The sequence below is a fragment of the Phyllobates terribilis genome, unplaced genomic scaffold (assembly GCF_046119375.1).
Source record: "Phyllobates terribilis strain yellow unplaced genomic scaffold, ASM4611937v1 Scaffold_1__5_contigs__length_1240528914, whole genome shotgun sequence".
Lineage (NCBI taxonomy): Eukaryota > Metazoa > Chordata > Amphibia > Anura > Dendrobatidae > Phyllobates > Phyllobates terribilis.
In genome coordinates, this window is record NW_027362761.1 from 1,233,822,660 (window position 1) to 1,233,843,211 (window position 20,552).

The 20,552-nt window shown below is 53.1% G+C and overlaps 1 protein-coding gene across 2 annotated transcripts in view; it reads right to left on the reverse strand.

Moving 5' to 3' along the window:
* Positions 1 to 762: 762 nt before the first annotated feature.
* WDR54 (WD repeat domain 54) overlaps positions 763 to 20,552 on the reverse strand; it is a 62,393-nt gene continuing 42,603 nt past the window's right edge. Inside the window, exons 7-10 of one of the 2 annotated variants that reach the window (XM_073650271.1) lie at positions 17,636 to 17,736; positions 16,100 to 16,262; positions 1,705 to 1,779; positions 763 to 1,634 (exon numbers count right to left, since the gene is read on the reverse strand). In XM_073650271.1, the coding sequence (XP_073506372.1) occupies positions 1,503 to 1,634; positions 1,705 to 1,779; positions 16,100 to 16,262; positions 17,636 to 17,736 (471 nt within the window). In that variant the 3' untranslated portion in view covers positions 763 to 1,502. Of the gene's footprint in view, positions 1,635 to 1,704; positions 1,780 to 16,099; positions 16,263 to 17,635; positions 17,740 to 20,552 lie in introns of both variants that reach the window. The other variant, XM_073650262.1, reaches the window with a different exon arrangement.

Sequence of the window (20,552 nt, forward strand, 5' to 3'; positions counted from 1 at the left end):
TACCAAATTTCCGTTTTTTTTTTCACAAATAAATGCAAGTGATATCGAAGAAATTTTACCACAATCATGAAGAACAATATGTCACGAAAAAACTGTCTCAGAATCAGGGGGATCCATTGAAGCTCCAGAGTACTTACCGTATAAACTGACAGTGGTCAGAATTGTAAAAATTGGCCTGGTCATTAACGTGTAAACCACCCTGGGGGTAAAGGGGTTAATTATAAGCTTTGTCTATTTGTAATTCTAAGAAAAGAGATCTTTTTGTGATGAATATTCTGATTGGTCGATCCTCCTGTCAATCTAACTGGAGAGTATAAATTTCATGAGTTGGAGGCCGGTCTTACCGGTATACCGGCGAAACGCGCGTCAAGGGTTACATTCTGAGCTTGAATGAGAGTGTTAGGGGGGGGATATGGATAAGCCCTAAGAATATGCACACAGTTATGGTGCTTTGTATCTAGCAGAGTCGCCCGAGTGTTTATAGTTCCAGCGGTCAGCTGTGCGACCCGGGCACGCCGACCATGTGTGCAAATATCGGGATCAGGGGTGTGAGGAGTTGATCGGCACAGCGGACTGCTCCTCACCATGACCATATAGACCGACCGCCTGGCGACCACCCGCACCGGCTCAGTAGCGTGATGTGTGCAGCAGCTCATACACACTATGCAGCTTTCCCTTTTTTACATAACTCGTAGACCCCTCTCCTCTCTCCCCCCCCCCCAATCTCGCTGTTGTCCTATGACCTGGACTATATTTCGGATCACACTTTCATGGACTTTTATTTCATTGCAGTTTCCTACATAGCGGCAGCCTATTCCGCAGCGCTGTACACAGATCATCATTAGTCCCTGTCCCCAATGGGGTCCACAATCTGATGGTCCAGTCTCTCACGATTGGGGGGGGGGGGGGGACAATAGAATAATTATCAACTCCTTGCAGACGTTGTCCTTGGTCAGGTACTATCCCCGGGACCTCAGGGGGTCCCAGCAGCCGAGGGTTTAGAAAGACATAGTGCTTGCTAATATTTTTTTCGAGGTGACGACATAAATAGTCCTCCAGCAGTACAGAGGATGTCAGGAGACATGTGTGCGGATCTTGTGACAGCAGCACAGAGTGTTTCAGGAGTGCATGTGACAGAGGGGGGATTGGTGACGCAGCTGGAGCAGCATGTAGTGTCACATGGCTCCTCTTTATTTCTGTCGTCTGCCGAGTATTTATAGACATGTAATCCATCTGCTCTGCTAGCAGGAGGTCAGTCTGCATGTATAGTGCCGCCATAAGGAGAAGCATGGACGCCCGCGCTGCTGCAACGAGGCTCCAGAGCGACACCGTGTGGCCAGCAGGAGACGCCACATCCTCCCCATACAGTCACCGCACAATATTACGTATGCCCATCCTCCATATTACACACGTACTGCGGGGGAGCTGCGTACCGTGTACATGCACGCTCTCACCCCTCCCCCGGCGGCGTACGTGGCCATTCCGGGGGGTGCACAGGGTCACTACAGCTGCACGTATCTGATGATCTCGTTCAGGTCGTAGCCGGTCACCGCGTACGACGAGCCCTGGGGGTCACAGAATCGGGCCCCACAGATCTGGGTGTCCGTCACGCACTCCGAGTGCCGGTGCTCCACCTGCGCAGAAGAAAAGGCGAGCATTAACAGATGGAGGAGAGAAACGAGCCCGAGCCCCCCAACACGTCACCTCCATCACCCCGGACTCCGCGCACCGACTCAGCTGCCAGATCTGCACGAAGGAGTCCTCCGCCCCCGAGAGAAGCTGCAAAGACAGGAAGACGTACATATATACCACTGACAGGCCGACCGTGCGGTATATACATCGCTGATAGGTATACGGTGAGGGTATATACACCACTGACAGGCCGACCATGCGGTATATACATCGCTGATAGGTATACGGTGAGGGTATATATACCACTGACAGGCCGACCGTGCGGTATATACATCGCTGATAGGTATACGGTGAGGGTATATACACCACTGACAGGCCGACCGTGCGGTATATACATCGCTGATAGGTATACGGTGAGGGTATATACACCACTGACAGACCGACCGTGCGGTATATACATCGCTGATAGGTATACGGTGAGGGTATATACACCACTGACAGGCCGACCGTGCGGTATATACATCGCTGATAGGTATACGGTGAGGGTATATACACCACTGACAGACCGACCGTGCGGTATATACATCGCTGATAGGTATACGGTGAGGGTATATACACCACTGACAGGCCGACCGTGCGGTATATACATCGCTGATAGATATACGGTGAGGGTATATACACCACTGACAGGCCGACCGCGCGGTATATACATCGCTGATAGGTATACGGTGAGGGTATATACACCACTGACAGGCCGACCGTGCGGTATATACATCGCTGATAGGTATACGGTGAGGGTATATACACCACTGACAGGCCGACCGTGCGGTATATACATCGCTGATAGGTATACGGTGAGGGTATATACACCACTGACAGACCGACCGTGCGGTATATACATCGCTGATAGGTATACGGTGAGGGTATATACACCACTGACAGGCCGACCGTGCGGTATATACATCGCTGATAGGTATACGGTGAGGGTATATACACCACTGACAGGCCGACCGTGCGGTATATACATCGCTGATAGGTATACGGTGAGGGTATATACACCACTGACAGACCGACCGTGCGGTATATACATCGCTGATAGATATACGGTGAGGGTATATACACCACTGACAGGCCGACCGCGCGGTATATACATCGCTGATAGGTATACGGTGAGGGTATATACACCACTGACAGGCCGACCGCGCGGTATATACATCGCTGATAGGTATACGGTGAGGGTATATACACCACTGACAGGCCGACCGTGCGGTATATACATCGCTGATAGGTATACGGTGAGGGTATATACACCACTGACAGGCCGACCGTGCGGTATATACATCGCTGATAGGTATACGGTGAGGGTATATACACCACTGACAGGCCGACCGTGCGGTATATACATCGCTGATAGGTATACGGTGAGGGTATATACACCACTGACAGGCCGACCGTGCGGTACATACATCGCTGATAGGTATACGGTGAGGGTATATACACCACTGACAGGCCGACCGCGCGGTATATACATCGCTGATAGGTATACGGTGAGGGTATATACACCACTGACAGGCCGACCGTGCGGTATATACATGGCTGATAGGTATACGGTGAGGGTATATACACCACTGACAGGCCGACCGCGCGGTATATACATCGCTGATAGGTATACGGTGAGGGTATATACACCACTGACAGGCCGACCGCGCGGTATATACATCGCTGATAGGTATACGGTGAGGGTATATACACCACTGACAGGCCGACCGTGCGGTATATACATCGCTGATAGGTATACGGTGAGGGTATATACACCACTGACAGGCCGACCGCGCGGTATATACATCGCTGATAGGTATACGGTGAGGGTATATACACCACTGACAGGCCGACCGCGCGGTATATACATCGCTGATAGGTATACGGTGAGGGTATATACACCACTGACAGGCCGACCGTGCGGTATATACATCGCTGATAGGTATACGGTGAGGGTATATACACCACTGACAGGCCGACCGTGCGGTATATACATCGCTGATAGGTATACGGTGAGGGTATATACACCACTGACAGGCCGACCGTGCGGTATATACATCGCTGATAGGTATACGGTGAGGGTATATACACCACTGACAGGCCGACCGTGCGGTATATACATCGCTGATGGGTATACGGTGAGGGTATATACACCACTGACAGGCCGACCGTGCGGTATATACATCGCTGATAGGTATACGGTGAGGGTATATACACCACTGACAGGCCGACCGCGCGGTATATACATCGCTGATAGGTATACGGTGAGGGTATATACACCACTGACAGGCCGACCGCGCGGTATATACATCGCTGATAGGTATACGGTGAGGGTATATACACCGCTGACAGGCCGACCGCGCGGTATATAGATCGCTGATAGGTATACGGTGAGGGTATATACACCACTGACAGGCCGACCGCGCGGTATATACATCGCTGATAGGTATACGGTGAGGGTATATACACCACTGACAGGCCGACCGCGCGGTATATACATCGCTGATAGGTATACGGTGAGGGTATATACACCACTGAGCGGCAGCCGTCAGGTATACGGTGCGGGTATATACACCACTGTGAGCAGCAGCCGTCAGGTATACGGTGCGGGTATATACACCACTGTGAGCAGCAGCCATCAGGTATACGGTGCAGGTATATACACCACTGTGAGCAGCAGCCGTCAGGTATACGGTGCAGGTATATACACCACTGTGAGCAGCAGCCGTCAGGTATACGGTGCGGGTATATACACCACTGTGAGCAGCAGCCGTCAGGTATACGGTGTGGGTATATACACCACTGTGAGCAGCAGGCATCAGGTATACGGTGCAGGTATATACACCACTGTGAGCAGCAGCCGTCAGGTATACGGTGCAGGTATATACACCACTGTGAGCAGCAACCGTCAGGTATACGGTGCGGGTATATACACCACTGTGAGCAGCAGCCGTCAGGTATACGGTGCGGGTATATACACCACTGTGAGCAGCAGCCATCAGGTATACGGTGCAGGTATATACACCACTGTGAGCAGCAGCCGTCAGGTATACGGTGCGGGTATATACACCACTGTGAGCAGCAGGCATCAGGTATACGGTGCAGGTATATACACCACTGTGAGCAGCAGCCGTCAGGTATACGGTGCGGGTATATACACCACTGTGAGCAGCAGCCGTCAGGTATACGGTGCAGGTATATACACCACTGTGAGCAGCAGCCGTCAGGTATACGGTGCAGGTATATACACCACTGTGAGCAGCAGGCATCAGGTATACGGTGCGGGTATATACACCACTGTGAGCAGCAGCCGTCAGGTATACGGTGCAGGTATATACACCACTGTGAGCAGCAGCCGTCAGGTATACGGTGCAGGTATATACACCACTGTGAGCAGCAGCCGTCAGGTATACGGTGCGGGTATATACACCACTGTGAGCAGTAGCCGTCAGGTATACGGTGCGGGTATATACACCACTGTGAGCAGTAGCCGTCAGGTATACGGTGCGGGTATATACACCACTGTGAGCAGCAGGTATACGGCGCGGGTATATACACTACTGTGAGCAGCAGTCATCAGGTATACGGTGTGGGTATATACACCACTGTGAGCAGCAGCCATCAGTTATACGGTGCGGGTATATACACCACTGTGAGCAGCAGCCGTCAGGTATATGGTGAGGGTATATACACCACTGTGAGCAGCACCAGTCAGGTATACGGTGAGGGTATATACACCACTGTGAGCAGCAGCCATCAGGTATACGATGCAGGTATATACACCACTGTGAGCAGCAGGTATACGGTGAGGGTATATACACCACTGTGAGCAGCAGGCATCAGGTATACGGTGCAGGTATATACACCACTGTGAGCAGCAGGCATCAGGTATACGGTGTGGGTATATACACCACTGTGAGCAGCAGCCGTCAGGTATACGGTGCAGGTATATACACCACTGTGAGCAGCAGCCATCAGGTATACGGTGAGGGTATATACACCACTGTGAGCAGCAGCCATCAGGTATACGGTGAGGGTATATACACCACTGTGAGCAGCAGGCATCAGGTATACGGTGCAGGTATATACACCACTGTGAGCAGCAGGCATCAGGTATACGGTGTGGGTATATACACCACTGTGAGCAGCAGCCGTCAGGTATACGGTGTGGGTATATACACCACTGTGAGCAGCAGCCGTCAGGTATACGGTGCGGGTATATACACCACTGTGAGCAGCAGCCATCAGGTATACGGTGCAGGTATATACACCACTGTGAGCAGCAGGCATCAGGTATACGGTGCAGGTATATACATCACTGTGAGCAGCAGGCATCAGGTATACGGTGCAGGTATATACACCACTGTGAGCAGCAGGCATCGAGTATAAGGTGCGGGTATATACACCTCTGTGAGCAGCAGCCGTCAGGTATACGATGCAGGTATATACACCACTGTGAGCAGCAGCCGTCAGGTATACGGTGCAGGTATATACACCACTGTGAGCAGCAGCCGTCAGGTATACGGTGAGGGTATATACACCACTGTGAGCGGCAGCCATCAGGTATACAGTGCGGGTATATACACCACTGTGAACAGCAGGCATCAGGTATACGGTGCATGTATATACACCACTGTGAGCAGCAGCCGTCAGGTATACGGTGCAGGTATATACACCACTGTGAGCAGCAGCCGTCAGGTATACGGTGTGGGTATATACACCACTGTGAGCAGCAGCCATCAGGTATACGGTGCAGGTATATACACCACTGTGAGCAGCAGCCATCAGGTATATGGTGCAGGTATATACACCACTGTGAGCAGCAGCCGTCAGGTATACGGTGTGGGTATATACACCACTGTGAGCAGCAGCCATCAGGTATACGGTGCAGGTATATACACCACTGTGAGCAGCAGCCATCAGGTATAAGGTGCGGGTATATACACCACTGTGAGCGTCAGCCATCAGGTATACGATGCAGGTATATACACCACTGTGAGCAGCAGGCATCAGGTATACGGTGTGGGTATATACACCACTGTGAGCAGCAGCCATCAGGTATACGGTGCGGGTATATACACCACTGTGAGCAGCAGCCGTCAGATATACGGTGCAGGTATATACACCACTGTGAGCAGCAGGCATCAGGTATACAGTGCGGGTATATACACCACTGTGAGCAGCAGCCGTCAGGTATACGGTGCAGGTATATACACCACTGTGAGCAGCAGCCGTCAGGTATACGGTGAGGGTATATACACCACTGTGAGCAGCAGCCATCAGGTATACGGTGCGGGTATATACACCACTGTGAGCAGCAGCCATCAGGTATACGGTGCGGGTATATACACCACTGTGAGCAGCAGCCATCAGGTATACGGTGCGGGTATATACACCACTGTGAGCAGCAGCCATCAGGTATACGGTGCGGGTATATACACCACTGTGAGCAGCAGCCATCAGGTATACGGTGCGGGTATATACACCACTGTAAGCAGCAGCCGTCAGGTATACAGTGCGGGTATATACACCACTGTGAGCAGCAGGCATCAGGTATACGGTGCGGGTATATACACCACTGTGAGCAGCAGGTATACAGTGCGGGTATATACACCATTGTGAGCAGCAGGTATACGGTGCGGGTATATACACCACTGTGAGCAGCAGCCGTCAGGTATACGGTGTGGGTATATACACCACTGTGAGCAGCAGCCGTCAGGTATACGATGCAGGTATATACACCACTGTGAGCAGCAGCCGTCAGGTATACGGTGTGGGTATATACACCACTGTGAGCAGCAGCCATCAGGTATACGGTGCAGGTATATACACCACTGTGAGCAGCAGCCGTCAGGTATACGGTGTGGGTATATACACCACTGGGAGCAGCAGCCATCAGGTATACGGTGCAGGTATATACACCACTGTGAGCAGCAGCCATCAGGTATACGGTGTGGGTATATACACCACTGTGAGCAGCAGCCATCAGGTATACAGTGAGGGTATATACACCACTGTGAGCGGCAGCCATCAGGTATACGATGCAGGTATATACACCACTGTGAGCAGCAGCCATCAGGTATACGGTGCGGGTATATACACCACTGTGAGCAGCAGGCATCAGGTATACGGTGCGGGTATATACACCACTGTGAGCAGCAGGTATACGGTGCAGGTATATACACCACTGTGAGCAGCAGGTATACAGTGCGGGTAAATACACCATTGTGAGCAGCAGGTATACGGTGCGGGTATATACACCACTGTGAGCAGCAGGCATCGAGTATACGGTGTGGGTATATACACCACTGTGAGCAGCAGCCGTCAGGTATACGGTGCGGGTATATACACCATGTGAGCAGCAGGCATCAGGTATACGGTGCAGGTATATACACCACTGTGAGCAGCAGCCATCAGGTATACGGTGCGGGTATATACACCACTGTGAGCAGCAGCCATCAGGTATACGGTGCGGGTATATACACCACTGTGAGCAGCAGCCATCAGGTATACGGTGCGGGTATATACACCACTGTGAGCAGCAGCCATCAGGTATACGGTGCGGGTATATACACCACTGTGAGCAGCAGCCATCAGGTATACGGTTCGGGTATATACACCACTGTGAGCAGCAGCCGTCAGGTATACGGTGAGGGTATTTACACCACTGTGAGCAGCAGCCGTCAGGTATACGGTGCGGGTATATACACCACTGTGAGCAGCAGCCGTCAGGTATACGGTGAGGGTATATACACCACTGTGAGCAGCAGGCATCAGGTATACGGTGCAGGTATATACACCACTGTGAGCAGCAGCCATCAGGTATACGGTGCAGGTATATACACCACTGTGAGAAGCAGCCATCAGGTATACGGTGTGGGTATATACACCACTGTGAGCAGCAGCCGTCAGGTATACGGTGTGGGTATATACACCACTGTGAGCAGCAGCCGTCAGGTATACGGTGCGGGTATATACACTACTGTGAGCAGCAGCCGTCAGGTATACGGTGCGGGTATATACACCCCTGTGAGCAGCAGCCGTCAGGTATACGGTGTGGGTATATACACCACTGTGAGCAGCAGCCGTCAGGTATACGGTGCGGGTATATACACTACTGTGAGCAGCAGCCGTCAGGTATACGGTGCAGGTATATACACCACTGTGAGCAGCAGCCGTCAGGTATACGGTGCGGGCATATACACCACTGTGAGCAGCAGCCGTCAGGTATACAGTGCGGGTATATACACCACTGTGAGCAGCAGCCGTCAGGTATACGGTGCGGGTATATACACCACTGTGAGCAGCAGGCATCAGGTATACGGTGCGGGTATATACACCACTGTGAGCAGCAGGTATACGGTGCAGGTATATACACCACTGTGAGCAGCAGGTATACAGTGCGGGTATATACACCATTGTGAGCAGCAGGTATACAGTGCGGGTATATACACCACTGTGAGCAGCAGGCATCGAGTATACGGTGTGGGTATATACACCACTGTGAGCAGCAGCCGTCAGGTATACGGTGCGGGTATATACACCATGTGAGCAGCAGGCATCAGGTATACGGTGCAGGTATATACACCACTGTGAGCAGCAGGCATCAGGTATAAGGTGCAGGTATATACACCACTGTGAGCAGCAGCCATCAGGTATACGGTGCGGGTATATACACCACTGTGAGCAGCAGCCATCAGGTATACGGTGCGGGTATATACACCACTGTGAGCAGCAGCCATCAGGTATACGGTGCGGGTATATACACCACTGTGAGCAGCAGCCATCAGGTATACGGTGCGGGTATATACACCACTGTGAGCAGCAGCCATCAGGCATACGGTGTGGGTATATACACCACTGTGAGCAGCAGCCATCAGGTATACAGTGAGGGTATATACACCACTGTGAGCGGCAGCCATCAGGTATACGATGCAGGTATATACACCACTGTGAGCACCAGGCATCAGGTATACGGTGTGGGTATATACACCACTGTGAGCAGCAGCCATCAGGTATACGGTGCGGGTATATACACCACTGTGAGCAGCAGCCGTCAGATATACGGTGCAGGTATATACAGCACTGTGAGCAGCAGGCATCAGGTATACAGTGCGGGTATATACACCACTGTGAGCAGCAGCCATCAGGTATACGGTGAGGGTATATACACCACTGTGAGCAGCAGCCATCAGGTATACGGTGCGGGTATATACACCACTGTGAGCAGGAGGCATCAGGTATACGGTGCAGGTATATACACCACTGTGAGCAGCAGCCATCAGGTATACGGTGAGGGTATATACACCACTGTGAGCAGCAGCCGTCAGGTATACGGTGAGGGTATATACACCACTGTGAGCAGCAGCCGTCAGGTATACGGTGCAGGTATATACACCACTGTGAGCAGCAGCCGTCAGGTATACGGTGCAGGTATATACACCACTGTGAGCAGCAGCCGTCAGGTATACGGTGAGGGTATATACACCACTGTGAGCAGCAGCCATCAGGTACACGGTGCGGGTATATACACCACTGTGAGCAGCAGCCATCAGGTATACGGTGCGGGTATATACACCACTGTGAGCAGCAGCCGTCAGGTATACAGTGCGGGTATATACACCACTGTGAGCAGCAGGCATCAGGTATACGGTGCGGGTATATACACCACTGTGAGCAGCAGGTATACGGTGCAGGTATATACACCACTGTGAGCAGCAGGTATACAGTGCGGGTATATACACCATTGTGAGCAGCAGGTATACGGTGCGGGTATATACACCACTGTGAGCAGCAGGCATCGAGTATACGGTGTGGGTATATACACCACTGTGAGCAGCAGCCATCAGGTATACGGTGCGGGTATATACACCACTGTGAGCAGCAGCCATCAGGTATACGGTGCGGGTATATACACCACTGTGAGCAGCAGCCATCAGGTATACGGTGCGGGTATATACACCACTGTGAGCAGCAGCCATCAGGTATACGGTGAGGGTATATACACCACTTTGAGCAGCAGCCATCAGGTATACGGTGAGGGTATATACACCACTGTGAGCAGCAGCCATCAGGTATACGGTGAGGGTATATACACCACTTTGAGCAGCAGCCGTCAGGTATACGGTGCGGGTATATACACCACTGTGAGCAGCAGCCGTCAGGTATACGGTGAGGGTATATACACCACTGTGAGCAGCAGCCGTCAGGTATACGGTGAGGGTATATACACCACTGTGAGCAGCAGCCGTCAGGTATACGGTGCAGGTATATACACCACTGTGAGCAGCAGCCATCAGGTATACGGTGTGGGTATATACACCACTGTGAGCAGCAGCCGTCAGGTATACGGTGTGGGTATATACACCACTGTGAGCAGCAGCCGTCAGGTATACGGTGCGGGTATATACACTACTGTGAGCAGCAGCCGTCAGGTATACGGTGCAGGTATATACACCACTGTGAGCAGCAGCCGTCAGGTATACGGTGCGGGTATATACACCACTGTGAGCAGCAGCCATCAGGTATACGGTGCGGGCATATACACCACTGTGAGCAGCAGCCGTCAGGTATACGGTGCAGGTATATACACCACTGTGAGCAGCAGCCATCAGGTATACGGTGCGGGCATATACACCACTGTGAGCAGCAGCCGTCAGGTATACGGTGCAGGTATATACACCACTGTGAGCAGCAGCCGTCAGGTATACAGTGCGGGTATATACACCACTGTGAGCAGCAGGCATCAGGTATACGGTGCGGGTATATACACCACTGTGAGCAGCAGGTATACGGTGCAGGTATATACACCACTGTGAGCAGCAGGTATACAGTGCGGGTATATACACCATTGTGAGCAGCAGGTATACGGTGCGGGTATATACACCACTGTGAGCAGCAGGCATCGAGTATACGGTGTGGGTATATACACAACTGTGAGCAGCAGCCGTCAGGTATACGGTGCGGGTATATACACCATGTGAGCAGCAGGCATCAGGTATACGGTGCAGGTATATACACCACTGTGAGCAGCAGGCATCAGGTATAAAGTGCGGGTATATACACCACTGTGAGCAGCAGCCATCAGGTATATGGTGCGGGTATATACACCACTGTGAGCAGCAGCCATCAGGTATACGGTGCGGGTATATACACCACTGTGAGCAGCAGCCATCAGGTATACGGTGCGGGTATATAAACCACTGTGAGCAGCAGCCATCAGGTATACGGTGCGGGTATATAAACCACTGTGAGCAGCAGCCATCAGGTATACGGTGCGGGTATATACACCACTGTGAGCAGCAGCCATCAGGTATACGGTGAGGGTATATACACCACTTTGAGCAGCAGCCATCAGGTATACGGTGCGGGTATATACACCACTGTGAGCAGCAGCCGTCAGGTATACGGTGAGGGTATATACACCACTGTGAGCAGCAGCCGTCAGGTATACGGTGAGGGTATATACACCACTGTGAGCAGCAGCCGTCAGGTATACGGTGCGGGTATATACACCACTGTGAGCAGCAGCCGTCAGGTATACGGTGCAGGTATATACACCACTGTGAGCAGCAGCCGTCAGGTATACGGTGTGGGTATATACACCACTGTGAGCAGCAGCCATCAGGTATACGGTGCAGGTATATACACCACTGTGAGCAGCAGCCGTCAGGTATACGGTGAGGGTATATACACCACTGTGAGCAGCAGCCGTCAGGTATACGGTGAGGGTATATACACCACTGTGAGCAGCAGCCGTCAGGTATACGGTGAGGGTATATACACCACTGTGACCAGCAGGTATATACACCACTGTGAGCAGCAGCCGTCAGGTATACGGTGCAGGTATATACACCACTGTGAGCAGCAGCCGTCAGGTATACAGTGCGGGTATATACACCACTGTGAGCAGCAGGCATCAGGTATACGGTGCGGGTATATACACCACTGTGACCAGCAGGTATACGGTGCAGGTATATACACCACTGTGAGCAGCAGGTATACAGTGCGGGTATATACACCATTGTGAGCAGCAGGTATACGGTGTGGGTATATACACCACTGTGAGCAGCAGCCGTCAGGTATACGGTGCGGGTATATACACCATGTGAGCAGCAGGCATCAGGTATACGGTGCAGGTATATACACCACTGTGAGCAGCAGGCATCAGGTATAAGGTGCGGGTATATACACCACTGTGAGCAGCAGCCATCAGGTATACGGTGCGGGTATATACACCACTGTGAGCAGCAGCCGTCAGGTATACGGTGCGGGTATATACACCACTGTGAGCAGCAGCCGTCAGGTATACGGTGAGGGTATATACACCACTGTGAGCAGCAGCCGTCAGGTATACGGTGAGGGTATATACACCACTGTGAGCAGCAGCCGTCAGGTATACGGTGCGGGTATATACACCACTGTGAGCAGCAGCCGTCAGGTATACGGTGTGGGTATATACACCACTGTGAGCAGCAGCCGTCAGGTATACGGTGAGGGTATATACACCACTGTGAGCAGCAGGCATCAGGTATACGGTGCAGGTATATACACCACTGTGAGCAGCAGGCATCAGGTATACGGTGCAGGTATATACACCACTGTGAGCAGCAGCCATCAGGTATACGGTGCAGGTATATACACCACTGTGAGCAGCAGCCGTCAGGTATACGGTGTGGGTATATACACCACTGTGAGCAGCAGCCGTCAGGTATACGGTGTGGGTATATACACCACTGTGAGCAGCAGCCGTCAGGTATACGGTGCGGGTATATACACCCATGTGAGCAGCAGCCGTCAGGTATACGGTGCAGGTATATACACCACTGTGAGCAGCAGCCGTCAGGTATACAGTGCGGGTATATACACCACTGTGAGCAGCAGGCATCAGGTATACGGTGCGGGTATATACACCACTGTGAGCAGCAGGTATACGGTGCAGGTATATACACCACTGTGAGCAGCAGGTATACAGTGCGGGTATATACACCATTGTGAGCAGCAGGTATACGGTGCGGGTATATACACCACTGTGAGCAGCAGGCATCGAGTATACGGTGTGGGTATATACACAACTGTGAGCAGCAGCCGTCAGGTATACGGTGCGGGTATATACACCATGTGAGCAGCAGGCATCAGGTATACGGTGCAGGTATATACACCACTGTGAGCAGCAGGCATCAGGTATAAAGTGCGGGTATATACACCACTGTGAGCAGCAGCCATCAGGTATATGGTGCGGGTATATACACCACTGTGAGCAGCAGCCATCAGGTATACGGTGCGGGTATATACACCACTGTGAGCAGCAGCCATCAGGTATACGGTGCGGGTATATAAACCACTGTGAGCAGCAGCCATCAGGTATACGGTGCGGGTATATACACCACTGTGAGCAGCAGCCATCAGGTATACGGTGAGGGTATATACACCACTTTGAGCAGCAGCCATCAGGTATACGGTGCGGGTATATACACCACTGTGAGCAGCAGCCGTCAGGTATACGGTGAGGGTATATACACCACTGTGAGCAGCAGCCGTCAGGTATACGGTGAGGGTATATACACCACTGTGAGCAGCAGCCGTCAGGTATACGGTGCGGGTATATACACCACTGTGAGCAGCAGCCGTCAGGTATACGGTGCAGGTATATACACCACTGTGAGCAGCAGCCGTCAGGTATACGGTGTGGGTATATACACCACTGTGAGCAGCAGCCATCAGGTATACGGTGCAGGTATATACACCACTGTGAGCAGCAGCCGTCAGGTATACGGTGAGGGTATATACACCACTGTGAGCAGCAGCCGTCAGGTATACGGTGAGGGTATATACACCACTGTGAGCAGCAGCCGTCAGGTATACGGTGAGGGTATATACACCACTGTGAGCAGCAGCCATCAGGTATACGGTGTGGGTATATACACCACTGTGACCAGCAGGTATACGGTGCAGGTATATACACCACTGTGAGCAGCAGCCGTCAGGTATACGGTGCAGGTATATACACCACTGTGAGCAGCAGCCGTCAGGTATACAGTGCGGGTATATACACCACTGTGAGCAGCAGGCATCAGGTATACGGTGCGGGTATATACACCACTGTGACCAGCAGGTATACGGTGCAGGTATATACACCACTGTGAGCAGCAGGTATACAGTGCGGGTATATACACCATTGTGAGCAGCAGGTATACGGTGTGGGTATATACACCACTGTGAGCAGCAGCCGTCAGGTATACGGTGCGGGTATATACACCATGTGAGCAGCAGGCATCAGGTATACGGTGCAGGTATATACACCACTGTGAGCAGCAGGCATCAGGTATAAGGTGCGGGTATATACACCACTGTGAGCAGCAGCCATCAGGTATACGGTGCGGGTATATACACCACTGTGAGCAGCAGCCGTCAGGTATACGGTGCGGGTATATACACCACTGTGAGCAGCAGCCGTCAGGTATACGGTGAGGGTATATACACCACTGTGAGCAGCAGCCGTCAGGTATACGGTGAGGGTATATACACCACTGTGAGCAGCAGCCGTCAGGTATACGATGCGGGTATATACACCACTGTGAGCAGCAGCCGTCAGGTATACGGTGTGGGTATATACACCACTGTGAGCAGCAGCCGTCAGGTATACGGTGAGGGTATATACACCACTGTGAGCAGCAGGCATCAGGTATACGGTGCAGGTATATACACCACTGTGAGCAGCAGGCATCAGGTATACGGTGCAGGTATATACACCACTGTGAGCAGCAGCCATCAGGTATACGGTGCAGGTATATACACCACTGTGAGCAGCAGCCGTCAGGTATACGGTGTGGGTATATACACCACTGTGAGCAGCAGCCGTCAGGTATACGGTGTGGGTATATACACCACTGTGAGCAGCAGCCGTCAGGTATACGGTGCGGGTATATACACCCCTGTGAGCAGCAGCCGTCAGGTATACGGTGTGGGTATATACACCACTGTGAGCAGCAGCCGTCAGGTATACGGTGCGGGTATATACACTACTGTGAGCAGCAGCCGTCAGGTATACGGTGCGGGTATATACACCCCTGTGAGCAGCAGCCGTCAGGTATACGGTGTGGGTATATACACCACTGTGAGCAGCAGCCGTCAGGTATACGGTGCGGGTATATACACTACTGTGAGCAGCAGCCGTCAGGTATACGGTGCAGGTATATACACCACTGTGAGCAGCAGCCGTCAGGTATACGGTGTGGGTATATACACCACTGTGAGCAGCAGGCATCAGGTATACGGTGCGGGTATATACACCACTGTGAGCAGCAGGCATCAGGTATACGGTGAGGGTATATACACCACTGTGAGCGGCAGCCGTCAGGTATAGAGTATTGAGGTATACACCTTCCATACACACACTGATATCATGTGGATAGATTTTGGACCCTACCCGTCCAGTCTCTGGGGCGATGTCCAGGGTGTAGATCCATCTGGCATGAGCGTCCAGCTCGGCACTGATTGCTCCAGTGCTGGCATCATACAGCCGGATCTGCCCGGTGCCATAAGCTGCAGCGATCACCCCGTCCCACAACTTCACTGAGGAGCAGGAGACCCTGAAGGAAGCAGGAAGTAAGGAAGCAGCCGGGAGACCGAAGGACGCAGCCAGCCGAGAGGCCGAGTGACGCAGCCAGCCGGGAGGCCGAGGGACGCAGCCAGCCGGGAGGCCGAGGGACGCAGCCAGCCGGGAGGCCGAGGGACGCAGCCAGCCGGGAGGCCGAGGGACGCAGCCAGCCGGGAGGCCGAGGGACGCAGCCAGCCGGGAGGCCGAGGGACGCAGCCAGCCGGGAGGCCGAGGGACGCAGCCAGCCGGGAGGCCGAGGGACGCAGCCAGCCGGGAGGCCGAGGGACGCAGCCAGCCGGGAGGCCGAGGGACGCAGCCAGCCGGGAGGCCGAGGGACGCAGCCAGCCGGGAGGCCGAGGGACGCCGCCAGCCGGGAGGCCGAGGGACGCCGCCAGCCGGGAGGCCGAGGGACGCCGCCAGCCGGGAGGCCGAGGGACGCCGCCAGCCGGGAGGCCGAGGGACGCCGCCAGCCGGGAGGCCGAGGGACGCCGCCAGCCGGGAGGCCGAGGGACGCCGCCAGCCGGGAGGCCGAGGGACGCAGCCAGCCGGGAGGCCGAGGGACGCAGCCAGGAAACCGAGGGACGCAGCCAGCCGGGAGGCCGAGGGACGCAGCCAGCCGGGAGGCCGAGGGACGCAGCCAGCCGGGAGGCCGAGGGACGCAGCCAGGAAACCGAGGGACGCAGCCAGCCGGGAGGCCGAGGGACGCAGCCAGCCGGGAGACCGAGGGACGCAGCCAGCCGGGAGACCGAGGGACGCAGCCAGCCGGGAGACCGAGGGACGCAGCCAGCCGGGAGACCGAGGGACGCAGCCAGCCGGGAGGCCGAGGGACGCAGCCAGCCGGGAGGCCGAGGGACGCAGCCAGCGGGGAGGCCGAGGGACGCAGCCAGCGGGGAGGCCGAGGGACGCAGCCAGCGGGGAGGCCGAGGGACGCAGCCAGCGGGGAGGCCGAGGGACGCAGCCAGCGGGGAGGCCGAGTGACGCAGCCAGCCGAGAGGCCGAGTGACGCAGCCAGCCGGGAGGCCGAGGGACGCAGCCAGCCGGGAGGCCGAGGGACGCAGCCAGCCGGGAGACCGAGGGACGCAGCCAGCCGGGAGGCCGAGGGACGCAGCCAGCGGGGAGGCCGAGGGACGCAGCCAGCGGGGAGGCTGAGGGACGCAGCCAGCGGGGAGGCCGAGGGACGCAGCCAGCGGGGAGGCCGAGGGACGCAGCCAGCGGGGAGGCCGAGGGACGCAGCCAGCCGAGAGGCCGAGTGACGCAGCCAGCCGGGAGGCCGAGTGACGCAGCCAGCCGGGAGGCCGAGGGACGCAGCAGACAGGTCAGTGCCTACATCAGATAAATACAAAACATCCATTACCATCTACTCACCCGTACGCCGAGATTTTTGTCACCAATCGGAAATCATCCCCCGACTTCCAGACACACAGAACCCCCGAATCATCCGCTGTCACAAAGTCGGCATCCCGGTCCTGCTGAGTATACAGGAGGATACGGTATATAGGGGGAAGCTGTACGCGGAAGATCCGGTATATTGGGGAGGAGGGATCAGAATATACAGGGTGAGGATCCAGTATATAGGGGAGGCATGTATAGAGAGGATCCAGTATATAGGGGAAGGATCCTGTATATAGGAAGAAGATCTGGTATATATAGGAGGATCATGTATACAGAGTAAGGCGTGTAAGGGGAGGATCCAGTATACAGAGTGAGGATCCAATATATAGGGAGAGGATCTTCTATATAGGGAAAGGTTCCGGTATATAGTAGAAGGCGTGTAAGGGAAGGATCCCGTATATAGGGGATAGGTGGGGGATCCAGTATATGGGGGGAGACATGGACAGAGAGGATCCAGTAAATAGGGGAAGGATCCCGTATATAAGGGAGAGGAGTGTACAGGGTGGATCCAGTAAATAGGAGGAGGATCCTGTATATAGGGGAGGATATTTAAAATAGGGAGCGGATTCGGTGTATAGTAGGAGGCGTGTAAGGGGAGGATCCGGTATATAGTAGGAGGAGTGTAAGGGGAGGATCCGGTATATAGTAGGAGGAGTGTAAGGGGAGGATCCGGTATATAGTAGGAGGAGTGTAAGGGGAGGATCCTGTATATAGTAGGAGGCGTGTAAGGGGAGGATCCTGTATATAGTAGGAGGAGTGTAAGGGGAGGATCCGGTATATAGTAGGAGGAGTGTAAGGGGAGGATCCGGTATATAGTAGGAGGAGTGTAAGGGGAGGATCCGGTATATAGTAGGAGGAGTGTAAGGGGAGGATCCTGTATATAGTAGGAGGAGTGTAAGGGGAGGATCCTGTATATAGTAGGAGGAGTGTAAGGAGAGGATCCTGTATATAGTAGGAGGAGTGTAAGGGGAGAATCCTGTATATAGTAGGAGGAGTGTAAGGGGAGGATCCTGTATATAGTAGGAGGAGTGTAAGGGGAGGATCCTGTATATAGTAGGAGGAGTGTAAGGGGAGGATTCTGTATATAGTAGGAGGAGTGTAAGGGGAGGATCCTGTATATAGTAGGAGGAGTGTAAGGGGAGGATTCTGTATATAGTAGGAGGAGTGTAAGGGGAGGATCCTGTATATAGTAGGAGGAGTGTAAGGGGAGGATTCTGTATATAGTAGGAGGAGTGTAAGGGGAGGATCCTGTATATAGTAGGAGGAGTGTAAGGGGAGGATCCTGTATATAGTAGGAGGAGTGTAAGGGGAGGATCCTGTATATAGTAGGAGGAGTGTAAGGGGAGGATCCTGTATATAGTAGGAGGCGTGTAAGGGGAGGATCCGGTATATAGTAGGAGGAGTGTAAGGGGAGGATCCTGTATATAGTAGGAGGAGTGTAAGGGGAGGATCCTGTATATAGTAGGAGGCGTGTAAGGGGAGGATCCGGTATATAGTAGGAGGAGTGTAAGGGGAGGATCCTGTATATAGTAGGAGGAGTGTAAGGGGAGGATCCGGTATATAGTAGGAGGAGTGTAAGGGGAGGATCCTGTATATAGTAGGAGGCGTGTAAGGGGAGGATCCTGTATATAGTAGGAGGAGTGTAAGGGGAGAATCCTGTATATAGTAGGAGGAGTGTAAGGGGAGGATCCTGTATATAGTAGGAGGAGTGTAAGGGGAGAATCCTGTATATAGTAGGAGGAGTGTAAGGGGAGGATCCTGTATATAGTAGGAGGAGTGTAAGGGGAGGATCCTGTATATAGTAGGAGGAGTGTAAGGGGAGGATCCTGTATATAGTAGGAGGAGTGTAAGGGGAGGATCCTGTATATAGTAGGAGGCGTGTAAGGGGAGGATCCTGTATATAGTAGGAGGAGTGTAAGGAGAGGATCCTGTATATAGTAGGAGGAGTGTAAGGAGAGGATCCTGTATATAGTAGGAGGAGTGTAAGGGGAGAATCCTGTATATAGTAGGAGGAGTGTAAGGGGAGGATCCTGTATATAGTAGGAGGAGTGTAAGGGGAGGATTCTGTATATAGTAGGAGGAGTGTAAGGGGAGGATTCTGTATATAGTAGGAGGAGTGTAAGGGGAGGATCCTGTATATAGTAGGAGGAGTGTAAGGGGAGGATCCTGTATATAGTAGGAGGCGTGTAAGGAGAGGATCCTGTATATAGTAGGAGGAGTGTAAGGGGAGGATCCTGTATATAGTAGGAGGAGTGTAAGGGGAGGATCCTGTATATAGTAGGAGGAGTGTAAGGAGAGGATCCTGTATATAGTAGGAGGAGTGTAAGGGGAGAATCCTGTATATAGTAGGAGGAGTGTAAGGAGAGGATCCTGTATATAGTAGGAGGAGTGTAAGGGGAGAATCCTGTATATAGTAGGAGGAGTGTAAGGAGAGGATCCTGTATATAGTAGGAGGAGTGTAAGGGGAGAATCCAGTATATAGTAGGAGGAGTGTAAGGAGAGGATCCGGTATATAGTAGGAGGAGTGTAAGGAGAGGATCCGGTATATAGTAGGAGGAGTGTAAGGGGAGGATCCTGTATATAGTAGGAGGAGTGTAAGGGGAGGATCCTGTATATAGTAGGAGGAGTGTAAGGGGAGGATCCTGTATATAGTAGGAGGAGTGTAAGGGGAGGATTCTGTATATAGTAGGAGGCGTGTAAGGGGAGGATCCGGTATATAGTAGGAGGCGTGTAAGGGGAGGATCCGGTATATAGTAGGAGGCGTGTAAGGGGAGGATCCTGTATATAGTAGGAGGAGTGTAAGGGGAGGATCCTGTATATAGTAGGAGGAGTGTAAGGGGAGGATCCTGTATATAGTAGGAGGCGTGTAAGGGGAGGATCCTGTATATAG